General features: G+C 53.0%; 11 protein-coding genes across 11 annotated transcripts; 5 read left to right on the top strand and 6 right to left on the bottom strand.

The window, feature by feature from the left end:
* Positions 1–722: 722 nt before the first annotated feature.
* Positions 723–1,250, top strand: Aspvir_000562 (uncharacterized protein; the record flags this gene model as incomplete). The annotated part of the gene is made up of 1 exon (XM_043265697.1): positions 723–1,250. The coding sequence occupies one exon, from the start codon at positions 723–725 to the stop codon at positions 1,248–1,250; it is 528 nt and encodes a 175-aa protein (XP_043121632.1).
* A 428-nt stretch (positions 1,251–1,678) lies between these two features.
* Positions 1,679–2,883, top strand: Aspvir_000561 (uncharacterized protein; the record flags this gene model as incomplete). The annotated part of the gene is made up of 3 exons (XM_043265696.1): positions 1,679–1,842; positions 1,892–2,341; positions 2,619–2,883. The coding sequence occupies 3 exons, from the start codon at positions 1,679–1,681 to the stop codon at positions 2,881–2,883; spliced, it is 879 nt and encodes a 292-aa protein (XP_043121631.1).
* Positions 2,884–3,040: 157 nt separating this feature from the next.
* Positions 3,041–3,295, top strand: Aspvir_000560 (uncharacterized protein; the record flags this gene model as incomplete). Its single annotated transcript, XM_043265695.1, has 2 exons — positions 3,041–3,055; positions 3,116–3,295. 2 exons carry the CDS (start codon positions 3,041–3,043, stop codon positions 3,293–3,295), a joined length of 195 nt encoding a protein of 64 aa, XP_043121630.1.
* Positions 3,296–5,752: 2,457 nt separating this feature from the next.
* Aspvir_000559 (glycoside hydrolase family 72 protein) lies at positions 5,753–7,261 on the bottom strand (the record flags this gene model as incomplete). The annotated part of the gene is made up of 1 exon (XM_043265694.1): positions 5,753–7,261. The coding sequence occupies one exon, from the start codon at positions 7,259–7,261 to the stop codon at positions 5,753–5,755; it is 1,509 nt and encodes a 502-aa protein (XP_043121629.1).
* Positions 7,262–8,214: 953 nt separating this feature from the next.
* On the bottom strand, positions 8,215–10,272 carry Aspvir_000558 (DUF726 domain protein; the record flags this gene model as incomplete). Its single annotated transcript, XM_043265693.1, has 1 exon — positions 8,215–10,272. One exon carries the CDS (start codon positions 10,270–10,272, stop codon positions 8,215–8,217), a length of 2,058 nt encoding a protein of 685 aa, XP_043121628.1.
* Positions 10,273–10,502: 230 nt separating this feature from the next.
* Aspvir_000557 (uncharacterized protein) lies at positions 10,503–11,090 on the bottom strand (the record flags this gene model as incomplete). The annotated part of the gene is made up of 1 exon (XM_043265692.1): positions 10,503–11,090. The coding sequence occupies one exon, from the start codon at positions 11,088–11,090 to the stop codon at positions 10,503–10,505; it is 588 nt and encodes a 195-aa protein (XP_043121627.1).
* A 337-nt stretch (positions 11,091–11,427) lies between these two features.
* Positions 11,428–12,566, top strand: sec17 (alpha-soluble NSF attachment protein SEC17; the record flags this gene model as incomplete). The annotated part of the gene is made up of 5 exons (XM_043265691.1): positions 11,428–11,460; positions 11,524–11,647; positions 11,724–12,030; positions 12,097–12,271; positions 12,327–12,566. The coding sequence occupies 5 exons, from the start codon at positions 11,428–11,430 to the stop codon at positions 12,564–12,566; spliced, it is 879 nt and encodes a 292-aa protein (XP_043121626.1).
* A 486-nt stretch (positions 12,567–13,052) lies between these two features.
* Positions 13,053–15,584, bottom strand: Aspvir_000555 (small subunit rRNA maturation protein TSR1; the record flags this gene model as incomplete). Its single annotated transcript, XM_043265690.1, has 3 exons — positions 13,053–14,891; positions 14,958–15,406; positions 15,476–15,584. The coding sequence occupies 3 exons, from the start codon at positions 15,582–15,584 to the stop codon at positions 13,053–13,055; spliced, it is 2,397 nt and encodes a 798-aa protein (XP_043121625.1).
* A 365-nt stretch (positions 15,585–15,949) lies between these two features.
* On the top strand, positions 15,950–17,613 carry Aspvir_000554 (WDR46/Utp7 family WD40 repeat domain-containing protein; the record flags this gene model as incomplete). Its single annotated transcript, XM_043265689.1, has 2 exons — positions 15,950–16,582; positions 16,639–17,613. 2 exons carry the CDS (start codon positions 15,950–15,952, stop codon positions 17,611–17,613), a joined length of 1,608 nt encoding a protein of 535 aa, XP_043121624.1.
* Positions 17,614–17,880: 267 nt separating this feature from the next.
* On the bottom strand, positions 17,881–18,818 carry Aspvir_000553 (urease accessory protein UreG; the record flags this gene model as incomplete). Its single annotated transcript, XM_043265688.1, has 3 exons — positions 17,881–18,421; positions 18,486–18,584; positions 18,649–18,818. The coding sequence occupies 3 exons, from the start codon at positions 18,816–18,818 to the stop codon at positions 17,881–17,883; spliced, it is 810 nt and encodes a 269-aa protein (XP_043121623.1).
* A 1,268-nt stretch (positions 18,819–20,086) lies between these two features.
* Aspvir_000552 (LIM domain-binding protein) lies at positions 20,087–22,471 on the bottom strand (the record flags this gene model as incomplete). Its single annotated transcript, XM_043265687.1, has 4 exons — positions 20,087–20,878; positions 20,934–21,221; positions 21,285–22,123; positions 22,204–22,471. The coding sequence occupies 4 exons, from the start codon at positions 22,469–22,471 to the stop codon at positions 20,087–20,089; spliced, it is 2,187 nt and encodes a 728-aa protein (XP_043121622.1).
* Positions 22,472–22,779: the final 308 nt, after the last annotated feature.

The raw sequence follows: 22,779 nt of genomic DNA, 5'->3' as shown, positions 1-22,779 counted from the left end.
CTGGTCGTTATTCCAGGAGCAACCCATCTCCCGCTGGTAGGAATGCAACAACATGGTGAAGGCGCTGGCCCAGTTGGCGGCACAACTCCATGATCTCCTCAAACCAGTGGTCACGGCAGCACGTTCGACACGTCTTACAAACGATGATGACGGGACCTTGGAGAGGCCGAGGTCATCCAGCGAGCTGCGGAGGATTGTCTCCACCACATGCTCGGCCAGCCGGCCAGTCGGCTGGGCGTCCAGGACCTGGATGACCTCGGCCTGCTACGACGAGATGTCGATGGAATGAAAGCCCGAATGACACCCAAGGATCGCCAGCGTGAGAGGGAGAGGCAGGCTACCATAGTGAGAGGCAAGTCACCAATTCATTGTTATCGAAGCAGGTAGGCCAGCTTAATTGGCTATCCATCAGAGCAATATCCAACGGGCAGGCTCCAATCCGAAGCGCCAAAGCCAGTCACTTGGGTACTCTTTTTGGGGCTAGTGAATATCATAATGGCTCCATAAGCCATGTTGAATTGGCGAAAGTGAATAAAACCATAAACATGCAAAACAGAGGGTTTCATGATTAGCTCTTGGCTACAACGTATATCTGCTACTGTAGTAGGGAATGATGGTACCTTTGAGGGTGCTGGAATGCTACTGTGGTCTGTGAGTCAGTCTATATTACATCTACTCTGATAATTGATATTCACAATTTTGATCTACTAGTGATGAAGTGAATGTCGAAGCAAGGACGCTATTTCCCATTTTCTAAAGACCACATCTGGTGTCGTGTCTTCTTGGGATCATCTTCATCTTCATCAAACCATCCATCAGCATCGCCCTACTGTTATGGAACCAGCCAGACTGCTGATCGAGAGGCCGATCTCCCGCTTGGAGCAGAATCAAAAGTATCTGTGACAGATGACTCGGACGACAATGAGCACTTCCGGGTAGGAAGCAAGCTGGGACTCGTTGGCAGATTCCATAAACACATCTGCGACGCAGTGGCCAAGGCCCTGTCAGTGACAGAGCTAGCTCGCCTTGCGTTTGGAGATTTCCAAGCCACTGCACACACAGATTCTGATGTACCAGACGTTGTCCTGCTTGCTCTGTCGAGATTGGACGTCCTCGCCGTGGGCGTCCTCAAAACATTTTGGACGGTCGAGCTCGAAAAATACCCGGTCAATGACGGTGCCGCGAACATGGCTATCATGCAGCCACATTTCGGTATTATGAACCCTTACAGCCGTTTGCTCACTTGCTGATTTATGTAGGGCAGCTGGTTTCGTTACATGCGCACTAGCAAACTGAAATACGGCTTTCTCTCGACATATCGTCCCAATAGATGAACAAGCGACCAGGCCATCCCTTCAGCAGTGCTTCCTTGCCTTTTGCCTTCTCGCGCTGCCTAAGAGAGGACGGGGGTACAGATATTGGGCACATTCTACAGGTGGGCCTGTGGGAACGAGTGATAGGATAAGAAATTCCGAATACGGCGCGAGACGGTTGATATACCGAAGTTCCCGATTCCAATCATACTCGCGTGAGTGCCTAGCCTTTTGTCCACTGGCTGTCGGCAAGCTAATTCTTTCTTATGGCAGCTGAAAATACCTTTTGAGCCATTCGTTCAAGCATCCACGCGCCCATCTCCCTTCCGAAATGAAGTGACAACGAACAATAATACGCCAAAGCCATGGGGTTGCAGTCAATCCTCTTCGGAGGTGAGGATGGCGTGGCCCAGCAATGGGTCAATTGTCATCGACTCATCAAAGGATCTCATACCAAAGCACTGTATGAGGTTACTTGGGACGGTGAGCCTGCTGTAGCTAAATGTTGGTCGAATGCACGGTTACAAGGGTACGAACACTTCATCCGCTCATGTTGACAGGACCACTGACAAGTACAGATACATTCATGAGGCCAGTACCTACGAGAGACTGTACCAGTTAAGGCCAGAAGGCTTCGAGTTTTTCGCCACTCTTCAGAGTCATGGGAAGATTGTCTGCTCATCTCTTTTCCCTAAAGGCCACATAATGATAATCAAGAAGGTCAAAGGCGAGCCCTTGGACAGACAATGGGACCTTCTCTCAACAGATCACAAGCAGCACATACGCTCCACCATCCGCAGGGCAGTTGAAGCGCTCAGAAGCATTGGGTATCTGTCGTTGGATTCTGGAAAGCACAATGTGCTGTACTCGCCGGAAACGCGGACTGTTACCATGCTCGACTTCGAGCTCATGCAGGCCTGCGACGAAAGCACCATGAGCCCAGACCGTCCAGAGATGTACGCAATCTTTGGACATCCAGTACCTTGGGGTCCGTTCCTTTTCCTGATCGTTTCCGCATTCTCCAACTCGTTCGTTACTATCTTGCCCAGTCCCCTTTGTCAATAATGGATACGACCGTTGCCAAGATATATTGGTTTCCTAATCCGGCGTCTGAATATCATCGTTTCTTTGTCGACTATCCATGGAATCAACCGAAGCACCACCAAGCAGTCGCCGGGCTCGAGGCCCGTCATTTGTGGTTTCTTACCGCCACGCCCTTGTACAATCGCGCTTTCGACATGTGTGGTTACTTGGCGATCCTCTTCTCGGGGCTCCGCCGGTCTGATATCGTTGATGAGGTTGCAGAGATCCCCCAGGGTCGGCTACAAAGGCGGCTTTCAACGCTAAGGTGACAGAACAGGGCAATGCACTTTGGGTGGCACTGAAAAGGAGAGCTCTGAACCGGACCACTGCAATAAAGGAGCTCATGGAGGTCTTAGGGCCCTTAGTTGAAGACATGCGAAGTCGTGTCCATGGGAAACTCGAGCAAGAGAGGAGCTGCGAGAGCCACCGCCGGGAAGAAACCGAAGAGACCGAAGATCATCGACAAGGTCCTTACCGTGCTGGGTAAATCTTGCAAGTGTACTGAATTAGTAGATCCCTAAGAAACTTTTCTAACTATCATCATACAAGGTAAGTTCACAGATCACTTGTATATCGACAGACAGCTAATCGGGGAACAGCCATTTACTGCTTTCATAGAAGTTACCAATTTCATCATAGCCAACATGAGCATCGAACCTGTAAGCATTTCTTTGATCAACTGTGTGCTGTGCCCTTGCTGATTTTCCCTAAAATCCAAGTATGATACGCTTTTGACCTTCCACGATGAGTACCGGGCCGCGAGTGTCCAAGACTACGAGGGCGCCGTAACTGGCGTCTGGAACCTCCTCCTCAACCATTACTTTAACCAAAAGGATGGCTTTGTCCATAGAACACAGGACAAAGTCGAAAGGGGCTATGTTGATATGAACAGCTACTAATAGCTATTTCGACCCAACGTAGCTGGGTGGGCAAGCGGACTGCAAGGAAGAATGACAAGATACACGGGAACAGTGGTGCGCAAAGCTCATCGTGCAAGGCAGACTCGATTGGCCGAGGTGTTCCAGTGCAGCTGGACCGAGGATGGGAAGTTCCATCTTGACGCCTCTGGAGGGGTTTCGCGGTTGATGGAGGGAGGGAATCCTGGCTGTCCATGTTGACCGGGCTTGGTATGGGATCATTAGGTCTCCATTGCTGCATCTAGCCAACTGATCACACACTTGGACTCCTACCATCCGAGCTCGAGAGGCGAGGAGAGCATGTTGCACTTCACGCTGCTTACCTTCTTTTATCCGGAAGTCACCGCCAGCGGCACCTGTCTTCTGCGTCATGCTGGACGACTACTACCGACATGCGAATGACGAAACAGATAATGCCACAGCCATAGTGGAATCCCTCTTCCTCGTATGCGTTTTACCTCCTGCCTTCTTGCTCATCACAACACCCAGCTCATAACTCTCTCAACATGGCAATATAATTGCAATGATAGCGGCTGATGCCCTAAGAACCCTTACCCAATCTCAAAGTCAGCATAAGACATACAACCCGTCACGCACTACAGCCAGTCTACTATGTGGGAAACCTCAAGCCATGGCCGAACTTTAAGGCTGAAGTGGCCAACACTTTTCAGAATCAGACCTGGAGTCCACAGGTTATAGCTACTAGAATTATTGGACCAAATGCTGCTAACTCTACTAATGAAGAGCATGTCTTTGTCTCCTGCGAGACTGATGTTCAAGGGAGACTACTAGGACGAGCTGGTCAAGTTTTAGGTGCTGCCTTCAAAGCTCAGCGGCACGACCTCATATTTGGCAGTTTCAAACGTACCACCATATGAGGGATATAGCAACGTCCCCGATTTGTCACCATGGACAGACCGTGGATTCTCCGAGTTTTGGTGGAGAACGAGTGAGGGCGAACGAAACGTGATGCCAATGAGCCGCCTCGCCGAGGCATACTATCTGATCGCCAATGCTGTGGAGTTGAGATACTTATTACGCATCTTCCACCAGGAGGGTCTCTGGATCGCAGTGAGGCGACGACCACGCTTCTTGTTATTCGTGGATTGGCCCATGGTAATGTGGGTAGTCGAGATGCTTCTGGACTCGGCTTGGCCCCTTGGTCCTGTTTTCGAAGCAGTGCCTTGTCTGAAGCCTCTCAGCATCTGCTACTTACGTTGTCTTTTACCACGCCTTTAACTTTTTTCCTAGGGGCGGATCAATGGCGAGCTAAGTCCATGTATGCAACCATATACATTTGGTTGCCCATCTTATGGGCTATGGCATACCACATCAGCCTATATATGAGGAGATACTACCAGGCAACTCCCGAAAGAGATCAGTGCTGAGAGACGAACGCTTAACTCTAAGATCGACAAGCTGACCGGCCCGGACATGATCAATGCCCTGGCGATCTGCTAACCATGCATGCGGACAGATTGCAGTCCTAAGAACCGGCTCTACCGTGACATGGACATCCAAGAAACGATGGCGCAGGTCAGCCTCACCCCGCAGATCCAATCGGCCATCGACGACCCAGTGTTCTGAGACGAGAGAACACAGAGGACTCCGAGGGACTCAAGGAAATTTTGAGGGCCTTGATACTTTCCACATCCTCAGACACGGTTATTTTGCGATCTGCAAACCCATCTGAAAGTAGTCCTTCAAAAACCCTTCCTGAAACCGAAGCTTTGGTTCTTCCAGAATGGAGCAGGAACCAGCGAGCAGCATCCTAGTTTTCACAGCTCAGGAAAGTCCATGAGAGCATACTCTATAGATTGTGAAGCCCTCCAGAGGTAGTGATACTGCAAACCACTACAGCACTTCTTCCGTCGTCTTCGTCTTTCATCCCACTTCCGCTATACTTGTCTGTTTACTTCCCGCTGCAGACGGAATAATGGCTAGTAGTAGCTCTATACTAGCAGCCATCGAAGCTTGCTTTTAGCATTTTCCGTTCTGCGGGCCAATCGCTGTTGTGAGCTGAGAACCGGGAGCATTCATGTCTCATATTGATCGAAACGGATTGTTACGCAGCAGAAGCTGAAGGGAGGTGCGTTTTGCATGCTCTTGATATGTTTCGTTCTGAGGGTGGAGGATGGGAGGCTGGTGCTTATTACTATCCACTTTCTCGCTTGCATTGTTAGCTGGGATGAAACCAACTGAACTGGTCTAAACGCGGACGAGCTTTGATCTGCTGCATTGGGATACAGATTAACCCTCATCGCAAGTACTTTCAACAAAGGACACAGCGCATATATCATACCACTATGACTATGGGTAGGTATTCTAGACTAGGAAGTACATCATCCGGACACCATTTAGTCTATCAGCATAGATTTCAATAGACATTGAGCCGTTGTTTTCCTTCTCCTACTAACTGTACAACCATGTATCTACTGACTAAAGAGAAATCATCAAAACACCAGCCATGGCAGCAACAACCCCATACGCAACCAAAGGCCAGCCGCCCACCCGGACCGCAGCAGGGTTCACAGCACTCGCAGCCGCACCCTTAGACGTGGACGTACTCGCCGCGCCACCACTACCACTGGTAGTACCACTGCCCCCCGTCGGCTGGGAAGTAACCGTCCCCGTCCCCGCGGAACCAGCCTGGCTAACCAGCGACTTACAGTCCGCCGACTGGCCCTTGGGCGACTGCACCGACGCCGCGCCGGCAAAGTCACACGCCGAGGCAGCCTTATTCTGGCTCTTGTAGTACCGATCAAACACATACGACAGCTGGTCCTTGCTCGTGCAGACGCTGTACGCGCCATACGAGCCCGTCGTGGCGTTGTGCGCGATCCCGTCGCAGATCCCGCCCCCGTACCCGCAGACTTGCCCGAAGAGCTTGCCGTACTGGTCTGCGTCGACGGAGTCCTTGACTACGCAGGACAGGCTGGATACCATGCAATTACAAAGCTCTGCGTTGGGGATCGGGGGCAGGGGGCTGGACTTGGCGAGCCAGGTGTCGTCGGCGGTTGGGCAGGCGCGCGGCGAGTTGGTGGGCGAGTAGCTGGCGCTGTTGACGCCGGTCGGGGTGGCGCTTTGCATCTCGGACGAGAGGTAGGTGAAGTCTGGTTCTAGGGAGACGGAGGAGCCGGACACGGAGACCAGGCCGTAGTCGTTGGTTGTCTCGAAGTACATGTAGACGATGCCGCCGCTCCAGACATTGTCCATCTGCGGGCCGAAGAGCACGGGCACGTCGGTGAACTTGCGGGGTTTCTCCGTGTTACAGCCGTATTCTGAGAAGAAGATGGGAATGGAGTAGTCCTTGTACTCCTCGGTGCGGTTCTCGTAGCCAGAGGTCTGGAAGGTCTTGTCGCCGCACCATTCGTAGATGTTGTAGCCGAAGAAGTCGATTGCGTCGGCCTGGTCACCACAGTTGAGGTAGTTGGACAGCGAGAGCCGAATCTCCGGGTTGTCGGTGGTCGCGTATCCGATTACCAGCGATTGTCGGTATCCCTTGTTCTTGATATAGGCTTTCATGTCTCGCGCGGCAGCCTTGACGAACGCAGCGCCGGCAGACTGATTCGCCTGATTCACCACCTCGTTGCCGGCGAAAAAGCCAATCATGTTATCGTACTTTTGGAATGCGTCGATAACGCTGGTGTAGCGGGAATACTGGTCGACCGTCCAGACAGGAGAGTTGGACGTGATGGAAACGTCCGGCGATGCCAGATCCGCGATGACATAGATCCCGGCATCGGACAACTTCTGCATGCACGCATCGTGGTTTAAGGACGGGTTGACGGCATACGTCCGGACCACGTTGGTCCGCAGTTGCAGAAGGTAGGGGATATCGCGCTCGCATTTGGAGCCATCGGCCAGGGGGTCGACGTAGTTGGCGTTGGACTGGCCGGTTCCCCCAGCCCCTCCGCCGCTGTAGTCCTCTATTTCATTTAGTCGCATCCTGGATGGTCAAGTTGGTTGGTAACATACCTTGGTATGCTACACCTCGAATGTAACTAAGAAGAATGAGTCATTGAATCGTAACGAGGACAGATACTCACAATTCGCTTCCATTATTCGCGTAGAAGAACTTGGAGCCCTATCAAGCTCATGGTTAGAGTGCCTCTTGCACAGGATCCATCAAGAACTTGCTTTGATTTGGATGTTTGGGACAGTAGCAATAGCGCATCCAGATAGCAGGGAAACCCCTGCTATAAGAGAGTATCTCATCCCTGATAAGAACGAGCGAGGGTAGCCGGGTCGACTTATATAGTAAGTTTGAAGACAAGTCAACGCAGCGAAAGAGACGCAAATAGACACGTAACGAATGTCAGGCCCAAAGTAAAGAAAGGAAAAGAGGGACAGAAGGCCAGGCAGCTGCGTTCTATTTAATATGTCCCCAGTAAGACGCTCAATCTATTCGAATGTAACATTGACATGCACTGCCCGACGCAGAAAAGCGCACTAATGGCGGACAAATGGCATAATGCCTGGCTGCCGGGATACAAGCACTAGAGAGAGGCCGTTGGAATCAGTGGCCTCGCTAAGAGACAGAATGGCTTCGTAAACCAGGGATCAATCATGTCGCGAACAGGCCATCGACGCACTGTTGCCTGGACTAGTGATCGGCTACTTCACTAGACCAAGCTTTGCGGCCCCAGTGACTGGCGGGGTTGGTCGGAAGCTTGACAGGCCATTTTTAGCCTCAAATCCAAAGGAAATGTCTCGGATCTGTCGGATATTAGCAGCTGTTTGTGAGCTTATCCAGGGTTGACTGCTAGTGCTGACTGACCTGATTGGCGTGTGTCGCTCATGTGTCATTTCCCTGATTTAGAAGTCCGTCTATAACATAGAACCACAACAAGGATAGTCATTGTATCTATTATTGTCCATTGGCTTTGAGAATGTACTATCTATGAGTGCCGAGTCCGTGCTCTTCCCTCCATCTCTTTCTGTAGTCTGTCCTCTTCACCCTGCAGACCCTCCTGGCTTTCTAACTGCTGGCTTGGTGACCTCCCATCGCCCACGATTCCAGCCTGTCCTTCGTTACGGGCTCTTTCCTGCTCCTGCCTCTGATCCTTGGCTGCCAGTGCGGCCTCCTCCCGTGCTACCTCGCGAGCATCAATGCTCTCGAGCCCAACGACGCTCAAGATCCTGCCAACGAGAAACTGGTAACGAAGATAGCCGCTGATCAGGTCGCTGACATCCAAGTTCTCAACTCCTGACACGCCTTCAACTGGCTGCAAGCCTGCAACCCCGAGCTGGAGGCTGCTGGTTCGGTACAAGAGAGCCAACACAGAGTCGTTTTCAGAGAACACGTTGACAAGGCGTCCACTCACAACACTACGGATGCGACACCATTGCTCGCTGTTCGACGGGGTGGGAGCCCCCATCAGGATCGCTGATTCCACCAAGCCGAACGCGCGCCGCTTCGCCAAGCTCTGCAGGCAAGCGAAAATCACGCGAGAGCCCAAGGAGTATCCTATGAGGGTGACTGGTCGCTCGCCCTGCACTTTACTCATAAGAGCATCCGCAAGAACCTCCCCAGCCTTGTCCGCCCGAGCCTTGGCTACGCTAAACGGATTGTCCACCACACGTGCGACCTTGAGAAGGCCAAGCGGCAGGGCGACGGCGGTCAAGAGTTGGGAGAGGAATGTCTTCTTCAGGACTTGTTCACCGGCAGTCCATGCGGCGCTGGTCACCAACAGGTCAAGCGCATTTCCCAGATTCATCAAAGGCTCGGTTTCCCAACGGAGACCAAACACCTCCGATTCTGCTCCCATCACCCGCCAGGGGATCACGAAATTGTCCTCCTCTGTCAGCCACCCGGTCACGCCAATAGTAACCCGAAGTCGATGATCTTGCTGCGCAGCTTCCCTTTCGTCCTCGGACCGATGCTGAGAACCACGAATGGGCAAGAACGCAAAATCATCCACCTCCCGCGCGTACTTGTCGACCATACGGCCAGTCATCCGCCCACCGTAAGCACCGAAAAGTCCGCCGACGACAACACCACTTCCAGCGAGAGCTCCGAGATATCCGGCTGCCGCGGTGGCTCCAAGCCCAAGGCCGCCCATTACTGTTCCGAGCCCAGCTGCAACAAGGGGGGCAGCCAGTCCACCGGTGATGCCGATCAGAGCAGCACCTGCAACTGACGCGATTCCGACTTTCCATTTTCTGGATGAATCGCGATTCCGGGGCTCATCCGGCGTCTGGGCGTTAGATGACAGCGCCAGAGCAGTGTCAAGCAAGCCCCTCGCCACTTTGACTTCGTCTTCGTTCAGTAATTTCACGTCCAGTCCTAAGCTCGACGCCACGTACAGCATCAGGACGCGGGACCAGGCATTATAATGTTCAAGACTCAGGACTAGAAGTAGCAATGAGTGGAGAATTAAGAGTTTCTTTGCTTCGGGCAGTTGAGAGAGGCTGGTCTCCACCGGCGGGAAGACCTCACGTAGCTTACGAATGGAACGGTCGTCTTCCTCTGAGCGGATTTGCTGGGATTGCCTTTCTGACGGCGAGTTCTGGTTCGCCGCCTGGACTTCACCACGATCAGCTGGGTCTCTGTTGACGACCTCCCCAATCCGAAGAAGGACAGAGTCTCTCCAGTCGTCAAAACCGGACAGAGCACATGTCGCAGTCTCGGGATCTTTAAATTTAGGGTCGGTTCCTGGGCGATTCGCTGCGCTGCTGGACGATGACTGGTCTTGTGCATCTGTAGGTTGAGGCAAAGAGCCTCTCCCTTTTTCTTCGTAGTTCGCCGAGTGGCCTGGCGAGGGCGTGGCATTGGAGAAGTTTTGCTCAATTGCATCCCGCATCCGCTGTGCGATTAGTGCGACAAGCACTGTCAATTCCCCGCGTTGGGATCGATCCAATATCGTGGTCAGATCTTGGCCACGATCTGAGGCTGCCGCTTCAGTCGAGTCTCCCCCAAACTTGCTAGCATGCTTTTCTTTGAAAGATTTCCACATTGATAAAACCGCTGAAGTGAGATACCTTGCACAAAACCAACCAGTCCCCGTGTTGTCTTGACTCGTAGGTGGTTAAGTGGAGAAATGCTGTTGACTGTCGAGCTCTAATGAAGTCATCCGATGCTGACTCAGCGCCCTAGTGTCGTACGGTGCAACTCGTCGCACGCGAGATGAAGCAGGCCATTGTGCTGTAATAAATGCCATGACTTTTGGGAAGGAGACATTCCGAATCAATTGCCAGACTCATTGCCCGTCTCAACGACAAAGAACTTCCCCTTAGTCTTGGACGCGTAGCCTAGTGCATTCCCATCCCAAGCATCTCCGTCCGGACGGTCATTTCTGGCGCTCTCAATGCGATGTATTCTCCTGTTTCGTCCTACCACTCGTTCTTTGGACATGGCCTCCTTCAATTGTTCGAGTCCGATCGTGTTCTCCTGGATCGCCTCCGGGGTCTCATCTCGAATGGCTTGGAGGGGCTCGACCCCGGTCGCATCGACGCTCTGGATTTCCTTTACGAAGTGGATCTGGGACTTGAGAGTTCTGAGCATCGCATCCTCTTCTTCTTTGCTGGCGGGTTGCGGTAGAGCCGATAGACGTAGAAGATGATGTAGCTGTTTTGGAGTGACCGTGGTGGACTCTATGGAGGATTCGCTGGGGAGTAGCGACTTGACAGACCAGCTAGGTTTCGACAGAATAGCGTCGATGTCCACCTCGTCAGACTTTGAAGAGGAATAAGGCCGAGAACCATAAGCTCTAAACCTCAGATCATGCCTTGAAAGGAGACCAGGAACGATCCGAGAACTCGGGCGGAGCAACATTTAGCTATTTGAAGTTGCCGTAACTGCACAGATGGATGTTGATTGCTGAAAGGTATACAGTTTCAATGATATAAGTAGTATCCTAGAGACGTCTCGAACTGAGCTTTGTTGATTGGAAGAGCAGCGTTGATGTCAGCGAAAACAACGCAAGAAGTCCAAAAAAGGCCCACCGCCTACGTTAGGCGGGCATGCCGCATCTTGATTACCCCAAGCTCAGCTTCATGAAATCCATCTACTCCCCACTTGGCCATTTCCCATCATATCTATTCGGGTTCAAGTAATCAACATACCATTTTTCCGTCTGCTATAGCTTCTCACAGTGTAACTATCACTTACCATGGCTCAAGACCCTCGAGTCCTACTTCAGAAGGTAACCTGCATTCCCCGCTTTCAAGGTCCCAAGCGACGATCGCTGACAGTATCGCCTCTCTAGGCAGAGAAAGCGCTGCAAGGCGCCTCAAGCGGACTAAGCTTCTTCGGCGGACGGACAGAAAAGTACGAGAACGCTGCGGATTTGTATACGCAAGCCGCAAATGCTTTCAGAGTGCAGAAGCTGAGTACGCGCATCTGCCCCGCCTCACTCTTCCTCGAAGCCCAGGAGTGTTACTGACAGAGTTACCTTCTCGATGATAGACAAAGAAGCCGGGCTGGCGTTTGAAAAGGCCGCCGCAATCCAGAAGCAGAACCTCAACGAGCCAGACGACGCAGCAAACACGTTGCAAGAAGCCTTCAAGGTCTACCGCAAATCCGACCCCGAGGACGCCGCTCGCGTGCTCTCGGCGGCGATTCAACACTACGTATTAAAGGGGAATCTGCGCCGGGCTGCCACACAGCAGCAACATCTGGCGGAGGTGTACGAGGTTGAACTGGGCGATACGAAGAAGGCGCTGGAAGCCTATGAGAAAGCGGCGGAGTGGTTTGACGGTGACAATGCGGAGGCGTATGCGACTTCTTTCCTTCATACAGATGCAGAAGATCAGGCATACTGACTAGTAACTGCGTACAGGCTCGCGAACAAGCACTACTTGAAAGTTGCGGATCTGGCCGCTCTCGAGGGAGACTACTACAAGGCCATTGAGAACTACGAGAGAATCGGCCGGTCATCCATCACCAACAATCTCATGAAGTGGTCTGTCAAGGACTACTTCCTGAAGGCTGGTATCTGCCATCTGGCAAGCAAGGTATGTCTCGATTCGACGGCTCCAGCTTTTATTCTCTTGCTTATTCGTCTTCCAGGATATTGTCGCCGCGAACCGCGCCCTCGAGAGTTACCGCGACATCGATCCTACATTTGCCTCGACGCGAGAGCACCAGCTGCTCGTTGATCTGGTGCAGGCTATCGAGGCCAGTGACCAGGAAGCCTTCGCCGATAAGTTGTTCCAGTATGACCAGCTCAGCAAGCTGGACAAGTGGAAGACTACTCTCTTGCTGCGCATTAAGAGCAATATCGAAGAGGCCGAGGAAGATTTCGCTTAAGCTTGCCTCGCATAATTCTCGTTATAGTGTTGATAGCTGAACAAGGGTTGAATTTATTGTGTCCCTGGTTGGACTGTCGGGATATTTGTCGATTATGCTAGATGATGTTGTGATGATCCGAATCCGTGCGTGCCTTGTACCGGTGTTACATTCCATTCTATATATCAAGGAGATAGCAATCAATCCTGTGATACTGTTTGCATCTGTCACTTACCTGGGTGATGACCTTGGATGCTTCGTACATTATCTACTTTGCCCTTGGACAACAACAAAATAGTCGGAGCGAATCCAGCTCTGACGCTCTGAATTCGCAGGTAGGATCTAATGCTTCGTCTATATACGTGGAAATGCTTTGTTAGCCCTCGCGAAAAATCCAGCGAAACTCATGAAATATGCAATGTCAACTTTTGTGGTATCATGTCATCCTTCATGTAAACTTGATCAAATAAAATCCTCCACGCAGACCCTCCATATGCCAGCACCAATCTATGCAACAACTTCCTCCAGAGCCTGGGCCTTCCTGGGGAAGACTCTCTTGTACAGACTGATGCCGATCGAATCCTGAGGATTGAGTTTGCCATCGAAAGTGGCCTTGAAGTAACCGTGCGTACCGAGACTCTCCTTGATGTAACCGCTGCGTCCTCTCCTGGTCCACAGCTGCAGGGCCTTGAACCAGTTGATGTCCTCGGCGTTGAAGAACATGTAGCGAACGGTGACGATTCGCTTGTGGATCTTGTACGGGTGACCCGTGAGGATGGCTCGCTTCGCGACGACGCGGGACTGGTCAGGGGCGACGACGGTGCCCTTTCCGATGAGCTCCAGGTTGTCAATGTCGATCTGGGCCTCTGCGTCGGCATCGGCCGAGTCGAGGACCTCGGGATCCTGGTTTTGCTTGCTCTTGAAAACGAGGATGGGAACGGCGCCCCATGTGAGAGGTCCAATCCAGGTGGCAATCGCGCTGCGGCCGGGGTGGAGGAATCTGTCGAACTTGTGCACGTTATTCGGAGTGTTATCGCCAGCTGAAAATATCGGCTTGACGACCAGACGGCGGGGGCCGCATTGAACGACGAGTTCCTCCTTGGACTTGAGGGGCTCCTCAACGCTAGAGTTCAGGTGCATGTTCACGTTGACTACGGTATGCTTGTGCTCGTGACGGAGAAGAGAGAAGAGAGACAGGGGCTGCCGGCGGTTACGGAGCGACGACGGCACTCCGCGCAGGTGGACATCAACCCTTATGCCAGGGTTCACACCGCCTACCAGAGCTTCACGGAGAGTTCTGTTCTTGGAGCCTTTGTAATCCACGATGTGCAGCAGCCGGCGCCAGTCCTCTGGTTCATGTGGACGGTCCTCTGCAGTCTCCCAAGCGCTGGTCTTGAAATTCTTCAGACCTCTAAAGCGAGCCAGCCGCTCTCTCGCAAGCACGTTAGGGTGAAGTTCGATTTCGTCTGGGAACTCCAGGTCATCGGACGCTTCCTTGCGGCGACTGGCCCGATACTCCTCCAGTTGCTGAGCTTCGTCTTCCGGCGAAGGGTCAAGGAACATCTCGGACTGAGGGTACTCAGAAGGTCCAGCTTCTGTCATAGCATCCTGACGATCCGGGAATACGCCATCCTCGGGGTTTCCAGCCGTATCCATGGCCATAGCCTCGTCCTCTTCCTCTTCCTCAATATCGGAGCCAGAGTCGGAGACATCATCGATGAACCATGCCGATTGATATTCTGACGTTCCCTTGGGCAGTCTCTTGGGGCGCGCGGGCAGATGGGAGTCGTCATCGGAGAAGTAATGGTGGTCGTCTAGGAGGACACCCTTGCGCTCCGTGTCGGCGAGAGAGATATCGTCCTCCTCCATCTCGATCTCCTCGGGAGCCACAGCGGCGAGGTCGTCGCGGTCAGCCGTGGGAACATCAAGAACCTGCAGGCCCTCATTCTCATCGACATTCATGGCATCATCGCGCTTCGCTCGGGCACTTGGGAGTGGTGCTGCAGTGATCGAGTCGATCTGGAAGTCGCCCCATCCAGGGATATGGACGAGACGGTCTGCCTTTAGTCCCTTTCCGCGGACAATGCCGGTCAAAACAACATCGTCGACGACTTCTCCTGTAGCCTCGGGCCATTTCATCTGCTCCACCAGCATCCAGCTCCGCTCATCGCGCCAGCGGATACCCTTAGGTGTTGCGGTACAAAGCGACCGGACGACGTTAGAACATTCCTGTCTCGAGTCGACAGACAGGACCTTTTCGACAGAAGGAAAGAAGTGGTTGATGAATGATTTGAGGGAAGAGGCCACCTGCGGACGTTTCTTGGGAGGATTGATCTTGTCGAGTCCCTAGAAAATAAACCCACGGTTAGTCCTACTAGCCAGACAATCAAAGACAGAAAGACCTCAACATACCTGAACGACAGCCACCACATTGGAAATACCCTGGCCCTCGATCGATCTCAACAGTTGTTCCCCCTGCTCCTCCACCTCCACCTCCGAGGACAATGCCAGCACAACGAAATCCGCCATGCGGCACACGTCCAATGCGCCCATCAAGTCATATTTCGCCGGAATATACTGCAGGCTCTGTTTGAAGCGATCAATGCGCACACGAGAGATCGTGTCCGCTGAAACATCCACACTTTCGTTCAAAGACCGGAGGATTGCAGCGACGTCGATATCGACGGAAAGCGGCACAACTGCGACATGGCGAGGGGCACCATTCGCTCCTGTAAAGATACTGTTGGCCTGCGCCTTTTCCTGATGCTTGAACTGCTGTTTTTGACGAGCCTGGTTCCGACGATCGAGCTTCGACATGAGTTGCTGGTGAGGGGTCTTGCGAGTACCCCGCTCAACCTTGCCTGATCACAGATATCGCAATTAGAGTCGTTCCAGGGCAGTAATAGTAAACTAGAGTAATGCAATCATACCCTTGTTGATGTCCTTCAGAGCACTCTTTGAAGCATGCTTGGACTTGAATGGCTTGTGGGATGCTTTGGTAGTTGAGCGGTGATGATGCACCGTCTGGGTGGGCGCCATGTTGGCACCGCCGGACCCTTTGAATCGAAAAGGAAGAGAGTCCAGTTTGCTATAGAAATAGACAGAGAGTTTATATGTTCAATAAAAGAATCCTGAAGAAAATCTCAAAGGACTCTATAGCACGATAAGCCGTTGCACGATAGACAGGATCTCGGAGAGCGGGTCTTTTCTGCCAGAGAAAAAAAATTATTAGTCCAGGTGTGGGAAGCGAGCGTGAAATCTTGGCATGAATTTTCCTTCAAGACCCGCAGATAACCTTACCTCCGATCATCTTTCAGTCAGCAATACTTCTCGCTCAGTTCGATTTTTGCCAGTTCCTCCTTCCAGTGATTATATTATCTGAACAGAGCGGAGGAACGCAGCAAATGTCTGAATCCGCACCGACAATGGCCGTCGCGCCGACCGGCAAGCGCGAAAAGAGCAAACGGGTGGTCGAAGCGCAAAAAACCTACGGACGTGGCAAGCCCATCAATGTACAGAGCGTCAGGGATAGGAAGCTACGCAGCAATTTGAAAGTCGTGGAGGCCAAGTTCAAGGAAGCCGCTCTCAAGGCGAAGGATGCGGAAATTCTGCTCGAGCATGAGGCGGGATTTCTGGAGCCTGAAGGGGAGCTCGAACGGACATACAAGGTGCGACAGGATGAGATTCGCGAGAATGTCGCTATCGAGACGGCGAAGAAGGGATTCGAGTTGAAGCTGGAAGATCTGGGTCCATACCGGGTAGACTATACAAGGAACGGTCGGGAGCTGCTTTTGGCTGGTCGGAAGGGGCACGTTGCGACGATGGACTGGCGGCATGGCAGATTGGGCTGTGAGCTGCAACTGGGAGAGACAGTTCGCGATGCTCGGTGGTTGCATAACAATCAGTACTTTGCGGTTGCACAGAGGAAGCACGTCTACATCTACGACCACGCCGGTGTTGAGCTGCACTGTCTCAACAAGTATATCGAACCGGTCTTCCTCGACTTTCTCCCATACCACTTCCTTCTCGTTGGCGCTGTAAGATCGACCTTTGAGATCCGATAACTGGAAATTGCTAACACATGTCTACACAGCAAATGAGCGGTCATCTCAAGTACACCGACACATCGACCGGCCAGATGGTCACAGAACTGCCCACACGCCTCGGCTGTCCGACATCGCTCTGCCAGAACCCATGGAACGCCATCATGCACGTCGGTCATCAGAATGGAACGGTTACGTTGTGGTCTCCAAACTCCCAAACCAACCTCGTCAAAGCACTCGTGCACCGCGGCCCCGTTCGCTCGTTAGCGGTGGACAGACAAGGACGGTACATGGTGTCGACAGGCCAGGACCAGAAGATGTGCGTATGGGATATCCGCATGTTCCGGGAGGTGCACTCGTACTCGTGCTACCAGCCCGGAGCATCGGTCTCGATCAGTGACCGCGGTCTGACCGCAGTCGGCTGGGGGACGCAGGTGAGCGTGTGGCGCGGCCTCTTCGACGCTGCGAAGGCGGACCAGGGCAAAGTCAAGAGCCCCTACATGGCCTGGGGCGGGGACGGCCACCGCATCGAGAACCTGCGCTGGTGCCCGTTCGAGGATGTGCTGGGAGTCGCGCACGACAAGGGATTCTCCAGCATCCTGGTTCCGGGCGCCGGAGAGCCCAACTACGACGCGCTGGAGGTCAACCCGTACGAGAACACGAAACAGCGCCAGGAGGCCGAGGTGCGCGCGCTGCTGAACAAGCTGCAGCCGGAGATGATCTCCCTGGACGCCAACTTTGTCGGCAAGCTGGACACGATCCGCGACCAGAAGAACCGCGAGGAGAAGGATCTCGACCGCCGGCCCGAGGACCCGATCGAGAAGCTCAAGAACCGCGGCCGCGGCCGCAACAGTGCCCTGCGCAAGTACCTCCGCAAGAAGGGCCGGGGCAATGTCATCGACGACAAGCGCGTCAAGGCGGAGATGCTGCGCAAGGAACACGCTGCGCGGCAAAAGGAGAAGCTCCGCGCCGAGCGGCAGGACCTGGGTCCTGCGTTGGCGCGGTTCGCCAAGAAGGAGATTTGATCCCTGGCATCCTGCCACTGCCAGAGCGTCAAGTCTTGGATGTTTGCTGCATGTTGATTGCTTCCTTGCTCATCTCCCGCGAGAGGTGATAGATACCCAGTTTCTCATGGACCGTCGGTCCTCAGCTTGTTCCTGCATTTCCCGGGCGTTGGTAAGGTTATGGGTACGGGCACAAAAGTGTAGTCATCAGTCATTGAATGTACATTTACAAGATATATAGATCCCGCTCACGCTCCCATCGTAGAATGAGGCCGAGGCCGAGGCCATCTACTCATCCACACTCCCCGAATTCTTCGGCGCCCCATTCTTCCACCTCTCCAAACTGGCCTCATACGCCCCGCTCGCCTTCCACGCACTCAGAATCAAATTCACAATATGATCCACCCCCTTCCCATGCTTGACCACCGCGAAAACCGTCGGGCCCCCCTCCCTCATCTTCGCCGCATCCCGCTCCATAACCCCCAAATCCGCCCCCACCGCCTCAGCGAGATCAATCTTGTTCACAACCAGCAGATCCGACCCCGTGATACCCGGCCCTCCCTTACGGGGCACCTTATCACCACCCGCCACATCAATCACATAGATGATAAAGTCCGCCAGCTCGCGCGAGTAGTTCGCAGCGAGGTTATCACCGCCGGACTCAATCAGGAGCAGATCCGTCTGGAACTGCTTCTGCAGCGTCTGCAAGGCAAGCAGGTTCGCGCTGATGTCCTCGCGGACCGCAGCGTGCGGGCACCCGCCTGTCTCGATGGCGCGGATGCGGCTGGGCGAGAGGGCTCTGTGCCGGGTGAGGAACTCGGCGTCTTCGCTGTATGCCCCAGTCAAATTAGTATTATGCATGGCAGTATAGGCGTATTTGCGAGGCAACCTACCGCGTGAAAATATCGTTCGTCACAGCAGCAATGTTATACTGATCTCGCAGGGCATGGCAGAGCGCGAGCATCAGCGCCGTCTTGCCGGACCCGACTGGTCTGGAATGGCAATGAGTTTAGCATGTACCGTAGACTAGACTGAAGGTAAGTGAAAGAAACTTACCCTCCAATACCGATGGTAAAGGCACGGTCCTTCCAGTCGCGGCCTTTGATCAATGGCATCTCGCGGTCTAGGTATGAGCCGGGCCCGTCGAGGATCTCGTGAGAGTGGCCGTGGCCGTTGAATGGGTCATCGTGGGAATGGCTCACGCCGTGGTCGTGGGAGTGCGACATGATGCTTTCTGTTGTTTGAAAGTACTCTGTAGTGAGCGGGTGAGATTCAACGCAGAAAGGGCGAGAAAAGTGGTAGCTCCATGGAGGGGCTCGCTATCTTCAGGTGAGGGGCAGCGCCAGATGGAGATACATTGCGGGCCTCGGCCGAGGCGGCGGGCTCCGACAATACAAGGTAGGTACATTGAGACATGTTGCTTTGTTTAAACTCTTGATAAGACTTGATTCATAATAGCAAAGATCATGTAGAATCTATATTCCAATTATACATTTTAATAGTCGCAAGCGATAGCAACAACCGCCGTCTGTCTCTGCACATGTTAAAGAATGTGGCGCATGTCACTAAGACCGTAAGGCGTTGATCCCGCAATTGAGTCCGTGATCCCTTGAGAGATAAGCTACCGGCCACTTTTTGAGTCAAACGTCAAGTCTATCTACTGAGTGAAGTTTACGATTGGAAAGGCGTGGCCACCTACAAGCGCAAGCCAAAGTCAGAAGCACGAAGACGGCTATTCGTTCTCATCTCCGTTTTAGAGTCACACAGCTATAGCAAGCAAACGATAAGAAGAGAAGCGGAATCTTAATCTTCAATGGAGCAAGCAAGCACCTGACGCCAGAGCAAAAGATGGACTGTATAGCACGGATATCAGAAGCAAGCGGACTCAGCGTTCAATGTCAATTATCATCAACGCTAGGGAATCGAGCTCAAAGAGCCAAAAGATATCATTCCTCAGAACCGTCGAGGAAAGCAAAAGCTCATAGAACGTGCGATCCAAGACCAGATTTAACAAGTCCAAACCAAAAGCCACAGATGGAAGACGACCAGGTAGATAAAGTACATTAGGATGATATCAGTTTGTATCAGAAGACCTCATATTCAACGTGAAAAATTGCCGTGGGGATCCCACTTGCGACTCAGGACAAGAGACGGACCATGTTCCCATCCATCTCGGGGGTGTGATGGAGACAACCGGTACCGAATAGTCGCCAGCGGAATCGCATGCGATGCAGGAGCGGAAACGAGGAATCGAACATGAAATAAAAAATAAAAAAAAGGCACCATCCGATATATTCAAGCGACGAGATGACGATGATACGCACCCAAATTCGTAAAAAGAAGAGAAAAGATGAGCAAGTAAAGCCTCAAACAGGTATCCTATGGTACGCCAGTTCCCCGCTTCTTGAGACTGAAATGGAACGGTAATGAATCAATAAAAGGACAAGAAAGGAGATCGATGAACCCAGGCGGAAACAGAGAACCATCTCTAATATTACGCAGTGCCCTTCTGTCTTTTCCCGCCGACCCTAGGACTGGCTTTGACTTTGGCCGCACCTTGGGTAGCAGTTCCATTGACTTCCGGACCACCAGTATCGTCGTTCTCCACCTTGACGGTACTGGCCCGTCGACGCTTGTTGGTCACTTGCGGGCTGGCACTAGCACTGGTGGCTTGGCCAACGTTAGGCTGCATCTGCCCTTGTTGTACCATGCCAGGAGGGCCGGCAAGATGGCTCTGGGCGGGACTCGGATGGGCCGAGAGGTGAGGAGAGCCTTGAGCCGGAAGCCCGAGATGAGCCATTGCGGGGGATGCGAACTGATTGGGGCCGTTCATCTGGGGTCCTCGTAGATTCTGGCCTTGCTGCATTGCCGGGTTCATGGGGCTTGGCATGAACCCTGGATTGGGATTCTGGCTCTGTAGCGTGTTCACCAGATTCCTTAGTGCTTCAGGAGGCGAAAATTGCGGGTTTTGCTGCGAGAATTGAAACAGCATCTGCATATGCGAGATGGTCTCCGCCACTTCTAAGAAACTCATGACCGCCGTTGGCACCCCATTTGCCGTCACCATAGACTCGGGCAGAGACGGCGCGGCTTGCTGGGCCTGCTTCTGCTGAGCCCGTTTGCCCATATTCTTGGAGACTTTCGGGCTCTGTTTCTGCTCTGACAACTCCAGCGCCTGAAGCTGACTCCGTGGAAGATACTCGGTATGATTCATCACAACAATGTCAAGCATCTCAATCTTGTTATTGTGATCAAAGTGCGCTATAAGTGTCCCATTGGTGAATAGCTTTCGTAAAAGTTAGCAAGGTATCTCACACAACAAGGCGAAAGAGTAAACGAACCTGAGAATCATTGGTGAACCAGTAGATAAACGACGTCCTGCGACTCTCCACAATGCGACCACCATTGGGCGAATCTCTCTCTCGCGCACCTTCGACGACCATCTGTATCTGGCGGATTCCACTTGTAAATTGAGTCAGATAATACCGCGCTAGGGCCGGCGTCGAGATCTCAAATTGCTTCGAACCAGCTTGGGGGTTGTACACCCCTTGCCGAAGAACGCCAACCGGAGAATAGAATTTATCGACAAATGCTTGCCAATAAAGCAAATCATGAGCTTCGCCGCGGCTCTGTCGTCAAGTTAGCACAATCTCTAAACAAGCAATTGCATGTTGCGACAAATTTCGACGTACGGTAAAGTTACTCATATGCTCCGCAAAAGTGAGCAAGGCCAGAATCGACGTGCCTTTCATACCCATCCTCTGCTGCATCATCATAGCGGCCTGATTCTGAGTCTGCTGGGCCTTCATTTGAGCCTCCTGGGGCGTCATTTGTTGCTGCTGACCTTGCGGTTGACCCTGCTGTGATTGTTGCTGCTGGGGCTGCTGCTGCTGTGGTTGCTGGTGCTGTTGGGGCTGCTGGCCGGGTTGCTGAGCCTGCGGCAACTGTTGCGGGGCCGGGTTTGGTGTCTGATGCGGTTGGGGGGCAGCACCTGGCTGCTGCTGAGGTTGACTGGAGGGAGGTTGGGGAGGGTTCGACTGAGGCGTACTGCTTCTTTGATGTGGTGGAGGCTGCGGCTGAGGTGTTACACTTTGAGCATCATGCATATTCTGGGGATGTGCCGCATGACGTTGCTGCGGTGTATGCTGACCCGGTTGTGCTGCGGCTGCAGCGGCCGCCGCTGCGGCTTGTTGAGCTTGCTGGGCTTGTTGGGCTTGCTGCGCCTGGTGTGCCTGTTGCGCTTGTTGAGCCTGCTGCATGGCGAAGAGCTGCTGCTGCTGTTGCTGAATGTTTTGAGGGCCATGAGGCATTTGTTGAAGGTGCATTTGTAGATTGACCGGTCGCATTCCCGAATTCGCTTGCATGGCCGCTAATTGAGCAGCGTTTAAACCCTGTGTGCCATTGGGTAATGACACTGGGAGACCTGCATGCTGCTGTTGTTGAGCTGCTTGCTGCTGCTGGAACATCATGCGCTGTCGAAGGATCTGTTGTTGGTGCTGGTGTTGTTGCAGCAATTGAGGGTTATTGGCAACTATTTGAAAACGGAGTCAGCAAAGAAACGTTCAACCACCCCCAAATTGAAAGTGTCCAGCAAAGGAACAGAGGACGTACATGTTTGAGCAAACTGTGGTTGTTGGAACAGATGCGCCTGCGCAGGCCCCAAATGAGAAAGTGCATGAGCCTGGACAGGACCACCAGGGCCTGTTGTTCCAGCGCCTGGAGGCATTCCCATCATCGGTCCTCCTTGAGTGACTTGAGGCCCTCCTGGCGCCGACACGCCCGGGTGCACCGCTTGCACCATCCCAGCACCAGGATGAGCGTTGGGATGTTGTCCTGGGGCCATTGGATGACCCGGCGGCAGTCCAGGATGTTGCGGCATGCCTTGATGGGCAGGAAATGGCTGCGCCATCATCATCGCTATGCAGCGAAGTCGCCGAGAACGGGACTCCTAAAATCGGTGAAAGGGAGAGACGGAGACACTGAGGATTTGACAGGGCGGGTGGATAAAATAATAAAGTAAGAATATCGACAATTTGGGGTTGAAGGCGGACGTCTGTCAAAGTCAAAAAGAGCGCGCTCTTTGACGTGGAGGAACGACAGGCCGCTTTTAGCGTCGGGGCGGAGGCCAAGACGCAGCAGTCAGGCGACCGAACCTGCGTCGTTATCGTTGAGAATAATTAGACAAGC

This window comes from Aspergillus viridinutans (assembly GCF_018404265.1).
Source record: "Aspergillus viridinutans IFM 47045 DNA, scaffold_1, whole genome shotgun sequence".
In the NCBI taxonomy this organism is placed as follows: Eukaryota; Fungi; Ascomycota; class Eurotiomycetes; order Eurotiales; family Aspergillaceae; genus Aspergillus; species Aspergillus viridinutans.
Note: the sequence above shows the minus strand (reverse complement) of the source record. Positions and strands in the feature narration are given on the sequence as shown.